General features: G+C 51.0%; 1 protein-coding gene across 3 annotated transcripts in view; it reads left to right on the top strand.

Moving 5' to 3' along the window:
- Positions 1 to 21,537, top strand: part of GRIK3 (glutamate ionotropic receptor kainate type subunit 3) — a 121,693-nt gene that overhangs the window by 84,384 nt on the left and 15,772 nt on the right. For all 3 annotated transcript variants that reach the window (XM_021554851.3, XM_021554852.2, XM_021554853.3), the window contains 4 exons: positions 1,745 to 1,852; positions 5,473 to 5,586; positions 9,560 to 9,763; positions 19,258 to 19,481. In XM_021554851.3, coding sequence (XP_021410526.1) covers positions 1,745 to 1,852; positions 5,473 to 5,586; positions 9,560 to 9,763; positions 19,258 to 19,481 — 650 coding nt within the window. The remainder of the gene's footprint in view (positions 1 to 1,744; positions 1,853 to 5,472; positions 5,587 to 9,559; positions 9,764 to 19,257; positions 19,482 to 21,537) is intronic.

Genomic DNA, 21,537 nt, shown 5'->3' with positions numbered 1-21,537 from the left:
TCTTCAGTGCACAACTCCAAACTCCATGTGCAGTGTGAGCTGCTGCTTTCCCATTTGGGGCAGACACAACAATTCCTCTCCAGGCCTGGCAATCAAGGACACCTCACTGCCTCAGGCCAGAGAGATGGAAACAAGAGTTGGGGAGGAGCAAACTTGGGGTAAAATTACTTCATTACCTGACACTATAATTGGAAGATTAACCCTCAATATGCAAATGAACCAAACTTATAAAAGTGTGAAAACCCATCGTTATCCATTTTTTGGGTGTAGCCCCTTGGGGGGGGTGGGGGGGGCTTCATCTGCCCAAAATTTACCTGAAGGTCCTTAAACAAATATAAGCCTTTTTATTCTCTTAATTTTGTCTGGCCTGTGTTTTTAGGTAGCCCAAAAAGACATCATCAATGCAGCCCTGCAGGAGCTGCAGGGCTCAGCACGCAGCTGTGTTTGCTCCAGCTGGGCACGTCAAATATTCCGTGTTTTCCCCGGCTCTCAGGGGGCTCCAGGGCTTCATGTCCCACAGGCAAACCACCTGCACACCCAAATGAGCAAACATGAGCCTCCCCCGGACTCCAGGGTGGCAAGGCTGGGAGCAGGCTGTCACTGCTCCTCAGGAATTAATGAGGGAGAGCCAGAGGAGCGTATTTACCGGGAGAAATGCCAGTTATTCCCCCTGAGAACACATTATGCCACCTTGATCACACTGGAATATTTCAAGCTCCCCCACCCCTAAAGGAAACACGTTTCCCAGTGAGCAGCCTGCATGGAGCTGCTCAGGGGAGAGACCCTGGGGCTCAGCTCCCCATTGCTGGGATGTGATTGCTGAGCAGCAGCCTGGCATTCCTGTGGGAGCATCCTCCTCAGGGCAATGCTGCAGCACCTCCAGCACTGTCCCCAGGCACTGGACACCTTGCTGTCCCCCAGCTCCTGCTCTGCTGGCACAGAGCACCTGGCACTGGGGGTTCTATCATGTTCTAAATCAGAGAGATTCATTCTAGGGGTGCTGCAAAGTGAACAGTGGGAAAGAAATCAAATTACGGGAGATTTTTGTGGAATTGAATTGAGGCATCTTTACCCCAAGCTCCTGCTCCTTGTCAGACCAGGCTGTTCAGGACCTCAGTCAGCCAAGCACTGAAAAATCTCTGGGAATGGGACATCCCCAGACCCAGTGAGCACCTGCCCTGTCCTTATGCTGCCAAAAACTGAAGCGGGGCACCAGCAGCACGTGGCCCCGCTCCTGTGCCTGTTTCCAACCTCAGATCTTGCTTGCATGAGCACGTTCTTAGCCTCTTCTTCTTCACTTTCCCTCTGGAAGGACAGAGGGAATCATTCCCAACATTTAAGCTTCCACACACCATGGAAGCACCAGCAAGCTGGTGCACACAAAGGGATTTCTCCTGGCTGGAGCAGTCCCAGAGCCAGCCTGCAGCTGATTCCTACAAGGATGAACACAGCTCACAAGGATGCCGTGATAAATGCACGTCGTTTTCTACTGAGTCATCACCTCCTGCAACAGCTGGTGAGCACAAAAGGTGCGAACAGAAATTGTAGCAAGGACTGCAAGAAGAGTTAAGGAAATCTCCGGCTCCGTCTGCAGTCTGAGCAGCAACGGAGGGATTATTAATTAATCAGGCTCTTTAGGGAGAAAGAACCAGCATAAGGACTAATTAAAAGAACATACAGTGGAGGGCAAAAGATTATTTATGATACCGAGTAACAGCCCTGCTACTTTTTCTCCCTTTCACAGGCCCAATGGGAAGGATTAACGGGACGCATTGTCTTTAATAAAACCAGTGGTTTACGGACAGATTTTGATTTGGATATCATCAGTCTCAAAGAAGACGGCCTTGAAAAGGTAGGCAGGGTTTGTTTTATCTGCATGTGGCTGAGGATATCGCTGGTGCTCAGCAACAGAGAAATGGTTGGTGCTGTATTGATTCCAGGTTTCTGGGGTTTATATAAAAGGATATTCACTTTGTGGGATTTCTCAGATCCTTTTCCATGCTCAGCCATGACTCACTCGCCCTGAAGCCAGTGCGTGGGATTACAGATTGCAGAAGTGCTTGTGGCACTTTCCTGGGATAGTGGAGGCAAAAGAAACTTTCTGAGCATCCATTAACCCCTCCCTGCCCTAAGCAGACAGGAATGACACCTGTCCCACTCTCTTTTGCTGGCCTGGCTCACAAACCCTCAGCTCTTCTCTGAGGAGACCACAGCCCTGGAGATCATCATCTGGAGTCATTTCCCACAGTGAAATTGCCCAAGGCTGGGAGCAGCCCCAGCTTATTACAGCCTGGAATTCACAGGACGATGCACTGGGTATTTTGTTTATTATCTAAGGGGCAATAAGGTAAAAGGAGAAGTGTGGTCTTGCCTGCCTAGCTGGGGGCATCATGAGGGTCAAGAGCATGAAGGCTGCAGCCTTGGATCTTCCAAATTAGTGCAGATCTCCTCTGGGCACAGTAAAACCATGCTGATGTGCAAATCTGGTCCCAGGTGTGCCTGGGGACTTAATTTCCTTCTCTTCAATTACTTAAAAAAAAACCAAACTTAAAATAAAAAGGCAACATGCACAGCCTTAAAGCCCTTAGAATGCAGGTTTCAAGGTGAGATCAGCTGATGACAAACAGAGCAGCGAGTGGCTGGAGCACAGGGAGCTGTGATTTCCAAGAAATTCCATGATTCTGACTACTCCGTGAGCAGCTCTGTGTCCCTGTTCTGCTACAGGTGTCTATCACCTGTACAGGAGGAATTTGGCAGGGCAGCAAGGCCCTTTCTAGAGCAGAGTCTGCTTTCCGACAGCTACCAGGTGCCCGTGGCAGTTGGGCACGGTGCTGGCTCTGTCCCTTTGGGCAGGGGGACAGGTTCTGAGCATGGTGACAGGTTCTGAGCACGCTGGCTCTGTCCCTCTGGGCAGGGGGACAGGTTCTGAGCCCACAGGACACCTGGCTGGCAGCAGGGAGGGATTTCAATTACCCGTGCATGGCCAAGAGCACAGGGGTCTTGTCCAGGGAATTAATGACTCAGCACAGGGAGGCAGCCCCAGGGCTGCAGGTGGGTCAATCCTCAGTTTGGAGGGGATGGAGGAGGCTCCCCTGCCACATCCCCCTTCTCACTCTCTGGTTTTCCTGGGATTTAAAGTGAATGGCAGCCACACTTCCCCACCACAGCAGCAGCTCGGTGCCTCAGGTAACACAGCTCAAGGTCACCACAGCTTTCTCCTGCTGGGGAGATTTTGGGGTCAAATATGGAATAAAGAAAATATTTCAAATCAACCCAGTGACCTTCAGTCTCGCTGGTAGAGAAAGGAGGCAGGACAGAGCTGGGGAAGGTACCAACACCTCACAAGAACTGAGCAGCAGCTGACCTTTGGCGCCTTATTTTTGTACAAAATATTTTGTTTATAGAGCCTAACCCCAAAATAACAACACCTCTTTTTGAAGCCCAGCAGCAGCGACGCACTGCTGGAGAGCTGTGTTGGGCAGATCATAGAAAACATGCCAGCCTTTTGTGCCACGTGAATCCAAATGTTTTAGCACAGCCACAGAATCACCTGTCAAAGCAACACCCCTCAGGTGTGCTGAGCAGAGCTGGCACCAGCTGGAGTTATTGCAGTTCTCTGTCACATCAAACCCACTGGAAGCTGCCAAACCTCGACGTGTCCCCTGCACACCCCATCAACTTTTGTCTCCAGTAATTCACAGATTTCACAGTTCCCACCATTATTTTTCTGAGAGCTTCGTGTCAGCTCCAGAGGGGTTTTAAAGTATCGATGTCAAATCTCTGTTGAAGCCAGAATTCTGTCAATAGTTAATCTGAACTAACAAAGCACCAAACTACAAACAAATCCCAGCCGGATTGTGCTTTATGTATCACAGCTTATATTTGTTGAGCTTTAGGATTGAATCCCTGATCCTCATACCTCCTGGATGTTCCAGGGATTACAGGAGTATTACCAAATCCTAATTACATATAGTTTTGACTATCTGACTCACACAGTTCTCTTAAAGGACTTTTCCCTTTTTCTTCCTTTTTTAATATTTTAAACTGATTAATTCAGTCTTAAGTGCCGTGCATTTAATTTCCTTAAAGAAAATATAGCAAGGCAGAAGTGATTGGGGCTGCAGTGCAGCAAACTGGAGCCTCTCAGACTTGCTTTCTTCCCATACACAATAATAATAATTTTTGACATTGCAGCTGTTGTGTGATCCAAGGCAGAGATGGGGGATCGCTTCAGTTATACCTGAAATATTTAAAACCTTTCACAAAGTTCATGGAAACTCTTCTAGAATTTATGACAATTTTTTTTGCCAGGCAGCACTGCTCATTACAAAGTCTCTTTTTGGGGATGCAGTAAAACCAAGTTCTCCCCTTGGACTGCTGAAGAGGCTGAAGAATCTTAAAAACAGCAATAAATAAAAGATGGGAAGCTGCTGCCTCCCCGGTGGATTGAGCTGGCTGCCTTTGGCTTCCCTCCGAGTCCCACCTTGCAGTTTGACCCTACAGATGGATCGTTCTGTTCCCATTTCCAGGTGGGGTTTGTTTTCTCTCACTGCCAGGCTGGCTCCGTGGCCACCCTGCTCCATTTGCTGGCAGCACTCCCACATCCCTCCAGTTTTCCTGACATTTTATCTCGTTGTCACAGTCCTTTAGCCACTCCTGCCTTCAAAGTTTGTCCCAAAGCCTCCCCTGCACCGTGGAGATCAGGTTAACAGGCTTAGCCTCGCCCAGATGACTTCCTTAAAAGGGACATGTTTTGCCATTTGTGGATCAATAGGTTTCATTGAAGCCTAATAATTTATTAAATTTGACAGCTTGAGGAAACAGAGCACCTGAAGTAGAGCTGGTGTGCCTGTGCCACCCTCTCCTCCAGGTTTGCAGCCAGGACTGAGACCCCCCCCCATTGCAGGGATTTCCCAAAGGGGGCCCGGGGCCCTGCCAAAGATGTGTTAGAAACCTCCAGCTGATTTGCCACGGCACAGAGAGCAGGAATGGTCCCTGGCAGGGATCTGCAGAGCTGGTCGAGCCACTTTTAATCCTCCCCACCAAAGCAAATTGGTGGGGAAATGGAAAAGAAAGCAAATGGACTCAGATTTGTGGTTATTTTTCTTTAGCTGTGCTTTATCCTTGCCCAGATTTGACTCTTTAGTGTGGTTTGATTGTTGCTCTATGCGGTGCCTTTGCAAATTGTTCATTCATTCAGCCCCTAAATTCCAGTCCCCACAGTCTTCATCCACTGCAGCAGCACAGGGACCGTGGAACACGTGCCACATGTGCCACTGCACTAACCTGCAGCTGGAGGGTTAATTCATGGTAATTCCAGTTTTGCTGCTGTCTGCTGCAGACAAAAGAAGAAAGTTCCCTTTTCCAGGCCCGTAGGATGCTGTGAGGAATGCAAGGTAGGGATTAAGGAATGCAGGTAAGGATTGAGGCATTGGACGTGGGGGTTCACTGTGCTGCTTTGCTTCCTTTCAGGTTGGAGCATGGAGCCCTTCTGATGGTTTGAACATCACGGAAATCTCCAAAGGACGAGGGCCCAACGTCACGGACTCGCTGAGCAACAGATCTCTGATTGTCACCACGGTGCTGGTAGGGGACTGCCAGCCTGCCACTGTCCTTCCCCACCAGCCCCAGGGCTATCCCAGGGATATCCAGTGTCTCTGAAAGCTCACAGCACCCCAGTGCAGCTCTGCTGGAAGAGGTCCTGATCGTGGGCAGGGCTCACGGGGCACCCGTGCCCCTGCACAGAGTGACCTGAAACACCCCCAATCCACCACGCCTGAGCAGGCTGCCAGTCCCCATGTGGTGGCCAGCAAGGCTGGCACAGGCCAGTGGGAACCACAGATGCTGGTCCTGGCCAAATTCCTCCTCTTCAGCTGCCCAGCCCTGCTCCTGTCCCTGCAGGTGCTTCTCCTGCCCAGGAAGCTCCTGCTCATCCTGCCTGAGCTCTTCTGCTTCCTCTGCCCAGCCAGGTCCCTGTCCCTTGTCCCTGTGCTGCAGAGTCCCACTGTGCCAAGGCCCCATCCCCTGCTGATGCCAGCATGCTGGAGGGATGGGCAGAGAACTCACCCTGTTCTCTGCATGCCAAAGGGCACAGGGGACTGGCATGTGCTGAGCTCCAGGACAGCTCTGTGACACCCTGCTGAGCCCCAGGACAGCCCTGTGACACCCTCTGAGCCCCAGGACAGCCCTGTGACACTGTGCTGAGCCCCAGGACAGCTCTGTGACACCCTGCTGAGCCCTAGAACCGCTCTGTGACACCGTGCTGAGCCCCAGGACAGCCCGGTGACATTGTGCTGAGCTCCAGGACAGCCCTGTGACACCCTGCTGAGCCCCAGGACAGCCCTGTGACACCCTGCTGAGCCACAGGACAGCCCTGTGACACTGTGCTGAGCCCCAGGACAGCTCTGTGACACCCTCTGAGCCCCAGGACAGCCCTGTGACACTGTGCTGAGCCCCAGGACAGCTCTGTGACACCCTCTGAGCCCCAGGACAGCCCTGTGACACTGTGCTGAGCCCCAGGACAGCCCAGTGACACTGTGCTGAGCCCCAGGACAGCCCTGTGACACTGTGCTGAGCCCCAGGACAGCCCTGTGACACCCTCTGAGCCCCAGGACAGCCCTGTGACACTGTGCTGAGCCCCAGGACAGCCCTGTGACACCCTGCTGAGCCACAGGACAGCCCTGTGACACTGTGCTGAGCCCCAGGACAGCCCTGTGACACTGTGCTGAGCTCCAGGATAGCTCTGTGACACCCTCTGAGCCCCAGGACAGCTCTGTGACACTGTGCTGAGCCCCAGGATAGCCCTGTGACACCCTGCTGACCCCCAGGACAGCCCTGTGACACTGTGCTGAGGTCCAGGACAGCCCTGTGACACCCTGCTGAGCCACAGGACAGCCCTGTGACACTGTGCTGAGCCCCAGGACAGCCCAGTGACACTGTGCTGAGCCCCAGGACAGCCCTGTGACACTGTGCTGAGCCCCAGGACAGCCCTGTGACACCCTCTGAGCCCCAGGACAGCCCTGTGACACTGTGCTGAGCCCCAGGACAGCCCTGTGACACCCTCTGAGCCCCAGGACAGCCCTGTGACACCCTCTGAGCCCCAGGACAGCTCTGTGACACTGTGCTGAGCTCCAGGACAGCCCTGTGACAATGTGCTGAGCCCCAGGACAGCTCTGTGACACCCTGCTGAGCCCCAGGACAGCCCTGTGACAATGTGCTGAGCCCCAGGACAGCCCTGTGACACTGTGCTGAGGCCCAGGACAGCTCTGTGACACTGTGCTGAGCTCCAGGACAGCCCCAACAAGGGCTTAGCAAGGTGGAAGCAGAACATAAGCCAAAGACAGATGTTGCAGTAGCTCTCCTTGCAAATCAGCCACTCCTAACAAACTTCCCCTCCACCACATGGCATTTTTCCCATTAAACACTGCCATGGCTGTGGAATTGTCTGGGTCCAGGCTGTGGTTCCCACCATCCCTCCAAGGCCAGGGCATCATGAAAACAATGGAGCCAGGAGGGGACTGTCAGCCTTCTGCCTTTGACTGGCTTTTTTGAGGCAGCATTTCCATCTCCAGCTCTGTGAGCACGTACAAATTACATAAGGCACGGGGTGATATCAGTTCCCATTAATTGTGCCACTCCATGGGCCTGCACACGTGCCAAGGGGCTCCCACCTTGGAACCAGAACTGTCCTGGATCCCTGTGCCCAGGGGAGGAGGGAATGTGCTCAGACCTGAGTTCTGCAGTAATTCCACTGCGTATGCTGGAGTCTGAAGCATGAAATACAACCCTAGATGTTATTTGCATTTGCAACACCCCTTTGTAGTTCTGCACTGCTGTAAATGATGAGAGAAGAGACATAGGAGGAGCCTTTAAAAGAAAAAGCATGAAAGGCTATTTTTTCCCCTTTTGCTCATATTGCAGGGACTTGTTGGAAGAGAAATATTACCCCAGCAGCCAGTGCCGCTCTCCCCAAGCAATATGGGAACTGTGAAGTTATGAAATTGAGGGCACCTTCACTGAGAAATCGATTAGCAAACTGAGAGAGCTTGTGAATTGGATGTCTGGCTATTTTCAGTAATAAATTGTGAAATAGTCCGTGAATAAGTGGTTCACAGAGTTCAGAATTACCCCCTAGGAAATGTTTGAGACCTGGAGATACATTACCGAAGCGAGTGGCGTCCTAATGTTCAGTGCTTCGGCTGTTAAATATGTATGTAATCCCTACAGCGCTTCCCAAAATTAATAGTGCTTTATGGCTGCTCTGGAGCCGGCGTATTTATATCGAGATCCATAGATTCAGCTGATTCACAAACAAAGCACTAATTCCAGAGCAGAAAGCCGAGGAGGCGGCGGGGGAGCCGGGATGGAGCCGAGCTGCTCGTGCCAAGCTGAGCTCCATGGGCGTGATGCGATCAGCTGGGCTTTGGGGCTCTGCAAATGGGGCTTGGTGTGCTGCCACGTCCCCTCCTGACCCCGCTGCTGGGCCCACGGAGCACCCCTGCCCCTCTGTGGGAGCACAGAGCCCCAGGGCAGAGCTGGGGGATGGCAGGTGGGCAGTGACAAGCACCAGCAGCCCCACCTGAGCCCCCTCCTCAGAGCACCCCACCAAAGCAGGCAGGGATTCAATGCCCTGCCCTCCCACCTCTTCAAACCCCCTGTGCCTGGACAAAATCACAGAGGGCCAGCACAAAGCCTCTGTGATTTTGCCTCCCTCACCTTCCCTCTCTGGCCACCCCACAGCAAGGACAGGAGCCCTGCAGACACCCCGAATTTGAGCCAGGGACTCGCTGGAGGTACCTCACCTCCTCTTGCCTTCCAGCTCTTGCCTGCTGCCCACCACATTTTCCATTTCCATCTGTCCTCCACACGTTTTTCCCTCAGGCTCCCCAATGTTCTTCATCCTCAGTGGCTGCCCAAGCCTGAGAGGCACCAAAGGATGCTGAAATTCGCTGTGTGACTTCACCTGCTGCTAGGGAGGGATCCACAGGTCACTGCTGTAGCTCCTGTGCCCTGTGCTGGAGCTCAGCTCTGCTGTGGGTCACACACCCCCAACTCTCCCAGGCAGCACACAGCACCAAGTTTCCCTGGGCTGTAGCAGGGCAGTGTCCATCAGGTAGTGCCAGCACAGAGGAGCACCAGGGAGCTCAGTTTTGGGGAGGTTTTGGGGTGGCCTCACCTCCCTCACTCTGAATCTCACCCACCAGCCCCCCGCTCGCTGTGGTGAATGGCAGGGACCGTGTGCAGGGCGCGGAGCTGAGTTCGTCCTCCCCCTCTTTTACTGTTTCTAACACTTCATTTTCAGAGCATGAAATGGTTCTTTTTCTCCCTGAAATCCTACCAAATGGAAAACAGTTGGCTGCTCAGAAGAGACAAAATTAAATTTTGTGGGGTAAACAAGGTTGCTAATTAGCTGATGCGCTGTGCAAAGTTAATTTATTCCCAACATGTCACAGTGCCAGCCCTGCCTGGAGAGCCGGTGCCTGGCGGCTGGGGCTGACCTGCAGAGGTGGCCTTGCCTCCAGCTGACCCTGAACTGGGATTTTTTGCTTTCCCTGAGCAGGAGGAGCCCTTTGTCATGTTCCGTAAATCCGACACGGCCCTGTTTGGGAATGACCGCTTCGAGGGCTACTGCATCGACCTCCTGAAGGAGCTGGCCATCATCCTGGGCTTCTCCTACGAGATCCGCCTGGTGGAGGACGGCAAATACGGGGCCCAGGATGAGAAGGGGCAGTGGAATGGCATGATCAAGGAGCTCATCGACCACGTGAGTGAGCCTGTGGGCTGGCTGTGCCAGGCTGCCCAGGCTATCCCTGGAGATGTCCCTGGGTGGGACATCTGTCTCTCTGGGGTGGGGCAGGTGCCATTTCTCACTGGTCCAGAATAGCCACAGTGAGCTCCTGACCCCACCTGGCTCTTTGTCACACGGGTTGCCAGAATATCCCTGTTCCTCAGCCTTCCAAATATTAATTTAATTCCTGAAAAGGGTTCTCCCAGCAGAGAGATGGGCTCTGTGGCTCCAGGCACAGCCTGTCCCACAGTGGGTGTGTGGAGGGCAGAGGTTTCCCCTGGGCCCAGGGCACGTGGGCTGTCCTGGGCTGGCACCATGAGCTGCTCTCACCCCCGAGGACAAACACAGGCAAGGGCACAGTGATGGAATTTGTGGTATTTAAATGATTCTGAGATTGTAGAAAGTCTCTGTCAGTCCCGCTGCCAAAGCAGAAGCCATAATTGGTCTGTGCTGGTTTCCAGGTTGTTTATTCTGTTTATCTCTCACATGTTCTGCTGCCCTGCCCAGCTCTGTCCTGCAGGGCAGCGTGTGGGGCTCTGCCCTCAGTGGGATGTGACAAACATTAAATACCAGAAACTCCCTGGGCTGGATTTACAAGAACGTGCCAATATCTGTCACCTACGTTGGACAGTGTGTCCCCAGCCTGAACCAACAGAAAAATGCCAACACCACAGTGAGACATGGAGGGCATGAAGAAGGAGAAAAAGGACAAGGCACACCCAATTTCCTCCATCTTGTCCCCTTTGGACGCCTCATCTAGAATCCTAAAATTTTACTTTTGCGCCCGTGCCACACTTAATTATGACTCATATCAAACACTCAGAGCTGGTAATTGATCCTGTAAGATTGAAAACTCTTTTGCATGGCCAGAGATCACAGCCAGTGTCTCTGGGGGCTCTGTCCAGGAGGGTTTCTGACCCCTGCCAGGGTCCCAGACCTGCCAGGGCAGCCAGAGGGATGCTCTGAATTCCCACAGCACAGCACCAATGCAGCCTGGGGACCCCAGGCCTGTCCCAGATACAGCCCAGCCCTGAGGAGATACCCAGGCTGCAGGAGCAGGTGTGCACTGGACAGTTTCATTTTTTATTTTCTATAAGAGCAACTTATTCTCTAAAATCTCCTGGGACACGGAGCTCCCTGTGCCACACAGCAGCTGTGTTTCTCCTTCCGTGGCCACTTCCAGAAGCCCATTAAGCCCCAGGGAACCTCTGGCAGCAGCAGCTTTGCTCCCACAGCCGCCAAAGCGTCACCGCGTCTGGAACCGCCACTCGCGGCCAGGGGTTGCTCACTTTCCTAATTAGATATCTTGCCTCCAGCACATCCTGCGATCCCAAGGGCCCAGTTATGGAGGTGAGAAAAGCTGGTGTTTTTATGAATATCTGATTCCCAGAGAAGGCCTCTGGAAGGAAAGCTAAGGACAAAAAGAAGCCCTGCTCTCTGCAGCACGGGCAGCAGCGCAGGCAGTGCAGAGAGCTCTCCTCCTGAGTGTTCTGCTCAAGTGGGGCAGCACTTGACCACCTCCAGGTCCTGGCTACATTCTGAATCCACAGCCTAAGCAGCAGAGACACAAAAATAATCCCCTGTAGAGCTGTGATGCTCTTACCATTCATGGGAGAAGAATGAGTTTGCTGGGTGAGTCACTGGGATGTGTGGAGAGTCAAGCACTGGCTGGGACTGATGAGTGGCTCAGGAGCTGTGCTGGGCTTCCAGATCTGCCTTCTCTGCCCTAAATGACATTGGACAAGTTGCTTCTGTGCACTGCTTCCTCCTTCTGTAAAATGCAGATTATATGATTATGTTCCTGTATAGGGACAAAGTGACACTTAATCAGTTCGTGCTCAGTCTACTGCTTATTGTCCTGCAGCCCTCGGCTGGCCTGGTCCAGGGAGCAGGAGCAGCAAGGGCAGGCAAGGACAGCCCTGGGGAGCAGGACTCCATCTCATGGGGGAGCTCTGCAAACCTGCCTTGGTGCTTTTCCTTCTGGAAAACTCCGTGCAGCTCAAACACAGATTTTAGAGCCTCTTACACAACAGCCCTGCCAAGGTAGATGAGCAGCAGTGTCCCAGTGGAAGCTCTGCTGCTCCGAGTGATGTGTGTGACACAGATCAGAGCTGACACCGAGTGGCAGCTGTGCCCCAGGCAGTGCCCGCCGGGACACGGCTCCTCTGCCCAGCCTCTCTGCTGGGAGCAGCTTCTGGAGCTCATTGCCTGCAGGGAGTGGCTTCTGGAGCTCTCCCACTGCTGGGAACAGCTTCTGGAGCTCATTCCCTGCTGGGAGCAGCCTCTGGAACTCATTCCCTGCTGGGAGCAGCCTCTGGAACTCATTCCCTGCTGGGAGCAGCCTCTGGAGCTCATTCCCTGCTGGGAATGGTCTCTGGAACCCTCCCACTGCTGGGAATGGGCTCTGGAGCTCATTCCCTGATGGGAGCAGCCTCTGGAACCCTCCCACTGCTGGGAATGGGCTCTGGAGCTCTCTCACTGCTGGGATCAGCCTCTGGAGCTCTCTCACTGCTGGGATCAGCCTCTGGAGCTCTCTCACTGCTGGGATCAGCCTCTGGAGCTCTCTCACTGCTGGGATCAGCCTCTGGAGCTCTCTCACTGCTGGGATTGGGCTATGGAGCTCTTTCACTGCTGGGATCAGCCTCTGGAGCTCTCTCACTGCTGGGAATGGGCTCTGGAGCTCATTCCCTGCTGGGAGCAGCCTCTGGAGCTCTTCCACTGCACTGCAGGGCTCACAAGGAGCAAATTCTTCCCAAGGGAATAGAAGCCAGACAGTCATTCTGCCCAAACCATGTCACTTCCAGTGTCCTGCAAGACGCCACAAGGCTCTCAGGAGGTTTCAGGCATTCCCAAAGCTGTGGTCAGCTAACTGAGATAGATAAGAAGGAGTTTTGAGGAGCCATCTCATTAAATAACACAAAATTCATGGTCAAACCTGCATTGTAGCACTTCTTGGGTAACTACCTAAAAAGCAAATCAACACACAGCAGCAGGGAAGGGCCAAACCTCCTCTTCCTGCAAGTAGTGTTCCTAACACTGAGATGCAGCTCTGTGCTCTGTCCTGCATGGCTGAGCATGTGCCTGCAGGGACACTGCCCAGGCTCCTCATGAAGCCATTAGTTCCTTTATCTGCATGCCATTGCTTTTTATAGCAGCGTTTATGTAAAGCCTTCCAAAGTGAAATTGCAGCCAGATGGGCCCTTCCTCAGCAGCATCTTCCCCTGGCGTGGGGAAAGGCACAACCCATGGACACTGCAACAGGCCACATCGAGCTAATTTCACACCCAGGAGGAGAACTGTTAGAGACAGCATTCAAACCAAGTTGTAGTGATGAAAACAGGGCTGCCCAGAGTTTGATATCTGAGCTGGCTTTCCTCTGTGTTTCCAGCATCTCTCCTTCTCATAAACAAATTGGAATCGTTCAGCTGGGAGCATAAAGCAGGCAGGATTTTGTGAGGGCCAAATACCCAGATCAGGATTAATTCAGTGCACAAAGCCATTGCATTGCTGAAAACACACTCAGCCCCCTTGGACAGCTGTGACACAGGTGGGCTGAGCTGGTGTGAGCTCCCTCAATGACCTGTGCAGAGCAGGGGGTGCTCCAGGGGTGAGGTGAGAGGCTAAAATGGTGATTATTGTTGCTCAGAGGACCTGGGAGCTGTGGAAGCAGCAGATTCTGCGTACCAGGAATCAGCCAACTCAGCCTGAGCTGAGCTGAAATTCAGAGAGGAGGAGATGGGCAGAGCAAGGGACACCTGTCCCCTGGGGTGGCCTTCAGTGGGCTGGAGATGCCCCTCAGAGGAGCTGGGTGGGGGTAGGTGCATGACAGCAGCATCTGGGGGACAAGTGATTTATTAAAAAAATATGGATATTGATCTAGTACTGATATCCAACTGTGACGGACAAAAACTCTCTAATAGTTTAAAGTTAGAAAAAGTGTGTTTATTGTGTGTGGGATCGCTCCCAAATCCACACCACACCTTCCAGGTGATTACAGAGTCTTTTTATCCATACAAGTTTTGAATACCCAAAATACAGATACATATTCATCATTTTGGTACATCCCATTCCACACTTCGTATGCTGATCATTTCAAAGGCCATTCAGCACATGTGGTTTGTTCCTTGAAATGGGTCAGTGTCCCTTTCATGGGGAGGGGTCCCAAAATGAGGAAGTCAATGAAGTCTTCCTCCTTCAGACCCTTCTACCTTTTCAATGCCAATCTGACAAATGAACTCTTGGTAGAACTCCCATTCCTTGTCTTCAGTTGGTTTCAGAACAGAGGAGGCCCACAATTGTCTCATGTTCTAAAAGCTCTTTGTCAGTTTGTGTATTCTTCATTATAAACCCAGCTAACTAAACATTGTGCTGACAAGCAATTAATTATTAGTTAACTACTAACTCCTAACTTTATCAAGGCCTACTCATTTATTTTAATTAATTCTAGTAAGGCTTATCTCTAACTAAATTCTTAGCTCCTCTAAAATCTCTAAATTCCTTAAAATCTACGTTTCACAAAGGTGCTGCCACCAAGGGGGTAAATCCCCAAAAGCTGGCACCCCAAAGGTAAATCACGTGCTGGGACAGGTGTTTACACAGTGAGCACTGATGCAGTCACAAATCCTCCCCCTCTGCTCTCTCTGATCCAGACGTGCCTGGCCACAGGCAGGGATGCCTCGGGCTATGATCCTTTGTAAAATCCCTGTGTTTCTATCTGGCCTTAAGCATAAACAGGAAAAGCAACAGCAATCAGAGCAGCCACAGCACGACCCTGTGTCCGACAGGTCCCCAGCAGCAGATCCAGAGACAACAGCCTCATGCAGCTGAATGCAACAGCCCTGCCCCGCTGCCTTTCATCTGCTGCTCATCCTCAGCACAAAAAGTCCCCGTTTTGAGGAGTTCAGTTCATTCCCTGGAGAAGTAACCTCAGTCTACTGCTTATTGTCACCCCTCTGGCCATTCCCGCAGAGGAGCCTTGATCAGAAGGGCCACGAGAGCTGAACTCAGGTATTCAGGGAGGTCTGGGGAGCCCAGGTGATGCACAGAAGCTCCTGAGCCCTTTATTCACAACAAACAGGGAACCTGACAACTGCCAAACCTCCTCCTTTCAGCAACAGCGAACTGCTATTGATGTTTATTCATAGAAATTATTACTGATACAGGCAAAGCTCCACTGCACACCGTGGCCCATCCGTTCTGATTTATAAATTCCAGTTGTCTGGCAAAGAAATGCCTGCAAATCTTCCCTATTGTCTGTGGGCATAATCCCATAAAACCAGCAGAATGAGTTGTTCTGGACATTTTGCAGAAACTTGTTCACAAATAAAACTTGTCTTCTGCTGCGACAGCGCACATCACATTGCCATTCCATCTGAAACTTCAGGTGGGAATAAAAGAGATGTGGTAAATCCTGGGGTTTCTAATGGAAATCCCTGCCAATAGTAACTGTAGAGGACTCGTAATATCCATCTTTAGGGACGATTCCTGACAGCTGATTTAACAATTCCACAATAAGTGGGCATTTTCTGACAGTAAATTTTGGCAGAAATACATATTGCACCACACTGCCAGCTCCCCGTTAATGCTCCTGCACTGATGGATGTTTTATCTCACGTATCATGAACTGGGGCCAGGGATAGAGGAAAACAATTTAATGGGATGAAGTGTTCTCCACCTTTTTTTAGACAGTGCAGGACCTGAGTGTTGGGGACAGGGTGGAAATAAACCAGAAGAGCTTTTCCTTTTGTGCTCAGGTCACTGGTGGGTGGATTCATGACTGGGTCATACTCAGGGATCCAGGTGAAGGATGTGTGTATTGGGAGCCCCGGGTTCTCTGTGTGCTCAGCAGGTGTCCCTGTCCCCTGTGGCTGGTTCACCTGCCAGGAATCATAGGGTAGGGCTTGTTTCTCACCAGAATCCTCCAGCAGTGCCACTCTCACCAGAATCCCCCAACCTTCACATCCCTCAGGTGCAATTAATGACGGTTCCAACTCTGGAGATCTTTCTTAAAGTGAAGATTAGAAAAACCCCAACAGGACCTCGTGGCCCTCATTCCTCCCCTTCAGCTCACAGCTAGGCTTTTCCTGGCAACATCTGTTCTTAATTCACCCTGCTATTTAATAAATCCATTGACAAAAATGATGTCTAAATTAGGGTTGAGGTTGCAGGAGCAGCTCAGGCTCAGACAGTTTGCACTGACCCCACTCTCCTTGAGCATCCCTGCCCCAAGCCAATGCTTCCCTGGCCCTGGGCAGGCACTGGGCTCTCCCAGAGCACTCCCACAGCTCTCACAGAGAGACAGAGGGATGACAGTGCCAGAGCTGGGTAACAATTAAATCAGTAAAACACACACACTATTTCTGTCTCTCAGGCAACACACACATGATTAGTTTATGTAAATACTTAACGCAGACTGGCAAAATAAGCACAGAGGCAGCTTATTTTCCTGAATAAATATTTATCTTGGTGCTTATGCTGTTGGTGGGCTCCTCCATGACCAGCCACTGTCTGCAGGTTGGCTCTGGCTGAGGTTGGGCACTGCAGGATTCCCACAGTGACCAGAGCTGTACAGGAGCTGTCCTGACCCACAGGCCACATCTCCCTGATAACTGAGAACTTGGAGATAAGACTTGGCATGTTCTGATGAAAGCCGAATATCTCTGCAGCAAACACAATCATCCCTGTGCTGAACGCCCCGTGAACTCACAGCTGTTCCAGCCAAGTGAAATGCTGGAACTGGGTGAATGAGGAGATCCAAACCCTTGGAGGTGTGTTGGAGAAGTGTCTGTGTTTGATGTGTAGCTGCTTTGGCAGAATTCATCTTTTTGGCCTCAATTCAGCAGAACACTTAAGAACAGGCACAAGACTTGGAAGACGTGTGAGCTCCAGTAAAACAGAGGTGCAGGCTTAAGTGGTTTTTCTGGACAAGGGTCTTAAAGCCACTGGCACTTGCTCTAATTCCCCATCTTTAATAAAACCCACCTGACTGCAGCAGCTCAAGAGCCAGGGCTGAGTAAAGGAAGCAGCCAGTCTGGTAATTGACTGCCCAGTTTGGAATGTCAGAGCACGACAAATCAAAGCTTCACCCTTGGTGGGTTTGATTTAGATCCTCTCTGTCAGCAAACCCTTAATTAGAGGCCACCTTCAGAAAAATCTGCATCGATAAAAAGGATATGGAAGTGCAGCCCTGTGCTGCCTCTAATTGCTCAGGACACACCCCAGCCCAGGCTCCAGAATCCATGCTCTGTCCTGCCTGAATGTGACATTCCCTGCAAGGACACAGGGCTGGGAGCACATCACAGGAGCTGCTGGAGCCACACAATAAAATTTTATTTCTGTGTTAAAAGCAGCTGGATCTCTGGGCATCCATGCAGATTTCTCTCTTTTCATTTTCTGTGGCAAAGCACAAACTCCAGGCTGTTCTTTAGCTCACTGTATCATTCTGACAAATTTGGCCAAGGATCCCTCAGCCTGGCCATTGCCAGCAAGCTCTGGCCATAGAACATTTGCTCCCTCCTTCAGAAAAACCCATAGCCAAATCCTTCAACATCTTCCTTGCCTTTCCCTGGTGAGTCAGGACACCCACACAGAAGTGATGGAGGAGGGAAAACGCTGCATTTCTTTTGCCATTTCTGCCTTGTGACTGTGCGGAGCCCTAAGCCAAAATTTCCAGGTGTGCTGTAAGGTGGTGGGAGCAGCCAAGCTCCAAACCTGCCAGGATGGTCCCCAGGATGCAGAACATCCCCAGCTCAGGCTGGGCAGCCACCAGTGCCACTTCCAACCCTTTCAGCTTCTGTCCATGTCACCACAACCACAGCTGGCACAATGGGCTCACTGGGAAAATATTGTTCCCATTTTCCAAAGGTTTTGACAAGTGCCAGTGACTGAAATGAGCTCTTCCTGAACCAGGATGATATAAAAATGTATTTCCATTTGAAAAGTGAGAAGAAAAGGAAACCAACCAGGGTTGGCAGCTGGAGAGCCATGTTAGAACAAAAACACATCATTTTTACCCTTGTTACATAATTCCTGAAGGCCTCTGTTCAGGAGTTTTAAGGCTGCACTCGTTGGAGAGGGGTCCCTTACAAACACACACACACACACACACACACACACACGTAAATGCTCAGAAGCTCATGGAGAGACTCTTCCTATTGTAAAAGACCCAGATTCCTCTATTTATAAATATTTCACTGACTTTCATCACAGATTGGCAAGGTCAAATGAAATTTTTAGTACAACCTTTACCCCCAGCACAGGCCAGGGATCTGCTCTGGTTCCTACAGTGAACCCCCAGCTCCTGCTGAAGCAAAGTATGTTCCAGCCAGTGTTGATTTAAAGTCCATGAATAATGACAAATCTACTGTATCTCTAGGTAATTATCACTCGTGGGTAATTTAGAATTTTAATTTTCAGAACCAGATGTTAAATAAATCTCGTCCAGGCTCCTGGCATGGGGGGTGGTTCTGCTCAACTTCAGAGCTGTAATTTATGTCTATGTTTCTTTGGAAGTTCACAGTCTCAAAGAATGATTTGCAAAGCTCAGGCAAGGAGGGTGATATTGAGGAAAGCTTGGATGTGTTTACTTGTGGCTTTTAAGAACCTGGCTGTGAGAGGAACGAATGCAGCACTTAACCAACAGAGAGTGAACGTGGTTGCTCGCTGAATTAACACACAAATTAGTAAATAACAGAAATAATAGAAACAAACACAGTTCGTAGAAGCTGTCGGGATAAAGAACATGCTCAGCTGAAATTCTTCACGGGGCTCAGAGCACTCCAGCAGGATGGGCTGAGGAGTCCATCATTAAATAGTGTTTCTTCAGAGGGTCTCACTTCCACACCTCCCTCCTGAGCAGGCACGGAGCGCTCCTGCCCGAGACTGAGCCTCTCAAGTTGTGTCATGGAATGACTGAGGGGAAAGAAATTGAACCTTCCACCTCACGCTGCCACAGCATGGCTCCCTGCAGCTCCATCCACACCCTCCTCTCCTCCTGCATCAGCGTGAAAGGCAGGACAACAACAAATGAAAGGAAGGACAACAACAGCAAGAACAACAAACCACTGCTGCCAACAGCAGGGTCTGCACACAGCCTACTCGCTCTAATAGAGTCTTGTGGTGAGGAGCAAGCAAGACAAGGGTCACTGGCACTCTAGAACTCTGTAAAATCTGATTTTTCTGACCATTTCAGAAGAGCTCATGGCATCGAGGCAGAAGCTGCAGAGGCTGTAACACCTCCATTTGGTTATGCTGTATTTTACAGTGAGCATTATACCCCCAACATCTGTATTTCACAGCAATTGTGTACCACGCGTGCAGCAGCAGGGGGGAACTCCAGGGCTGCTCTTTGGGGGTTTTTGGCCTATTTCTGCTGTGTGAGAGCTGTGGTGTCTCCAAGGGGATGGAAACACCTCGGTTTGTAACTCCTCCTTTCTCCCTGCCTGTGTCCCCTCCCTCTGTGCTCTTTGCAGAAAGCTGACCTGGCCGTGGCTCCTCTGACCATCACTCACGTCAGGGAGAAAGCCATCGACTTCTCCAAGCCCTTCATGACCCTGGGGGTCAGCATCCTCTACAGGAAGCCCAATGGGACCAACCCCAGCGTGTTCTCCTTCCTCAACCCTCTCTCTCCTGACATCTGGATGTACATCCTGCTCGCCTACCTGGGGGTCAGCTGCGTGCTCTTTGTCATAGCCAGGTAAGGGGTCCCTGCTGGCAGCTGCAGCATCAAACCCTTGTCACCCCTGAGATCCCCTCTGCTCCATCACCATGGGCCGGCGGCTCGCTTTCACACACTCACAGCATGAAAGAATTTTAAGGTTTCCGAAGTTTTGCAGCCTTTCCATCTCGTCTGCACCTCCTGCTGTATGAAGAGAAGTGTCTCTGCATCATTGTCCATTCATCCTTACTGCTCCTTCCCAGCCTCTGCTGGGACCTGAGCTCCCATCTCCCCGTCCATTTCCCACTTCTGTCCCTGATCCTCCACCAGTAAAGCTCACACAAACACAAACCCTTCCCTATAGCAAAAGAGTGGAGAAGCCGTTGCTACGGATCAGACAATGTGTCTGTTTACAAAATTAATATGCATCTAATTAGCATGTTTAAATCCTCTATGTTTAAAGGCAGAATTTGCATACATTTGCATGACTTGTTAATTCCGCAGGGCCTTTGATGAGATACAGTCCAGGGTTGCTCTCAATCCATGATCCCACCTTTTCAAATCAAAACAAAGCAGCTTCCCTCTCCTGCAGGCAGGTGCCCTCCATGACCACACACAGCCCTCGATGGAATATTTTGCATAAACACCATGTCCAGGAAAGATTCCTCAGCCCACTCTGCAGTTTGATGCTAATTTCTCACAGTTGAATTTATACCACTGGGGATTTCAGAACCCTCCCTGTTTTGGTTTAGGGGTCCATGCAGACATTCTAACCCAAGGTCTGCTGTGCTACACCTTCCTGGGAGCATCCATCAGAAACCTTCCTCCCTCATCCATTGACCTGAGACAAAGGAAAGACCAGATACAGAGCTGGAGCAAGCAGACTCCATTAACCCTGATGGTACAACAAATCTGCAATTTTCAGCATCCCTCAGTCCAGGGGGGCATTTAGAGCAGATTTCCTGCATTTACTCTGTCATATCCTAATTACACAGAACAGCAGAGTGAGCTGGGCATGAGTGCTGTGAGCACCTGCAGTGTTCACAATAGGAGCTTGGTTTTTTCCTGTTCCTAATGGCCACATCCAGCCCAGATTGTCCAGACCCCACTTTCACAGCGTGTTAAACATGCATGCTGAGGCAGGTACACCCTCTGACCCCTCCTCTGCACAGGGGCAGAGCTGGACATTTGTTTTTCTCTCAGAGGACGTGAAGGACCCTCCCTGACCCAGATTTCAGCTGCAATTGCCCTCCTGCCTTGTCTTTGCTGTGCCTCCTCACCCAAGTGTGTCGGGGATAACCAGGTGCTCTCAGCAGCACAAGACTCTCCCCTTGGCTTCCCCAAGGTAACCAGGAGAAGGAAAATCCCGTGGTGGCTGATGGAAAGCCCTTGGCTGTGTGTCCCTGCCATCCAGGTGGGCACAGCTGGGTGGGCTCTGCTCCTACAGAGCCCTTGGCTTGGATGGCACCAGGCACCAGCCTGCTCGTGGGCCCTGCAGTCACAACTCAAACACAATTTTACATTTAGCAGCTTATTTTTCCCAGCTCATAATGATCAGATCCGACCCAAATTGTCCAGATCCTGCTTTCAAAGCATGTTAAATGTGCAAATTGTATCTGCACGTGAAACGCTGCAGAAGGGCTGAAGGAAATGCTGGGACAGGCCCTGATGTGAAAGTCCCTCAGTCACTGCTTTGCACAAACAGGGATTACCCAGCCTTGGTTTTTGGCTAATGTTGAGGGATGAAAACCTGAAGAACTGTGGCTTTGTCTTGGGTTTTATTCTGAAATGACCCTCAGCATCTCACTCCATCACATCAATTATGATGTGATAGAACAATTTTTCCCTATCAGGCTATTTTTTGGACTAAATTCAACACATAAAATATTGCAATTTCAGTTTCTTTTTCACGTTTTGCTCCTGACATTTCTTCTGTCATCCTATTCCTTCAAACACCAAGTACTCGGAGTAATTAAAATTCTGCAGGAATGGTCTTTTAACACATAGAGATGGAAGGCAAAAGATTTCACAGGGAAAGTATTTATTGCATTCAGAAGTAATGGAAACAATATCTGCTTTTGACCCCAGCAAGGCC

The sequence above is a fragment of the Lonchura striata genome, chromosome 26 (assembly GCF_046129695.1).
Source record: "Lonchura striata isolate bLonStr1 chromosome 26, bLonStr1.mat, whole genome shotgun sequence".
In the NCBI taxonomy this organism is placed as follows: Eukaryota; Metazoa; Chordata; class Aves; order Passeriformes; family Estrildidae; genus Lonchura; species Lonchura striata.
Note: the sequence above shows the minus strand (reverse complement) of the source record. Positions and strands in the feature narration are given on the sequence as shown.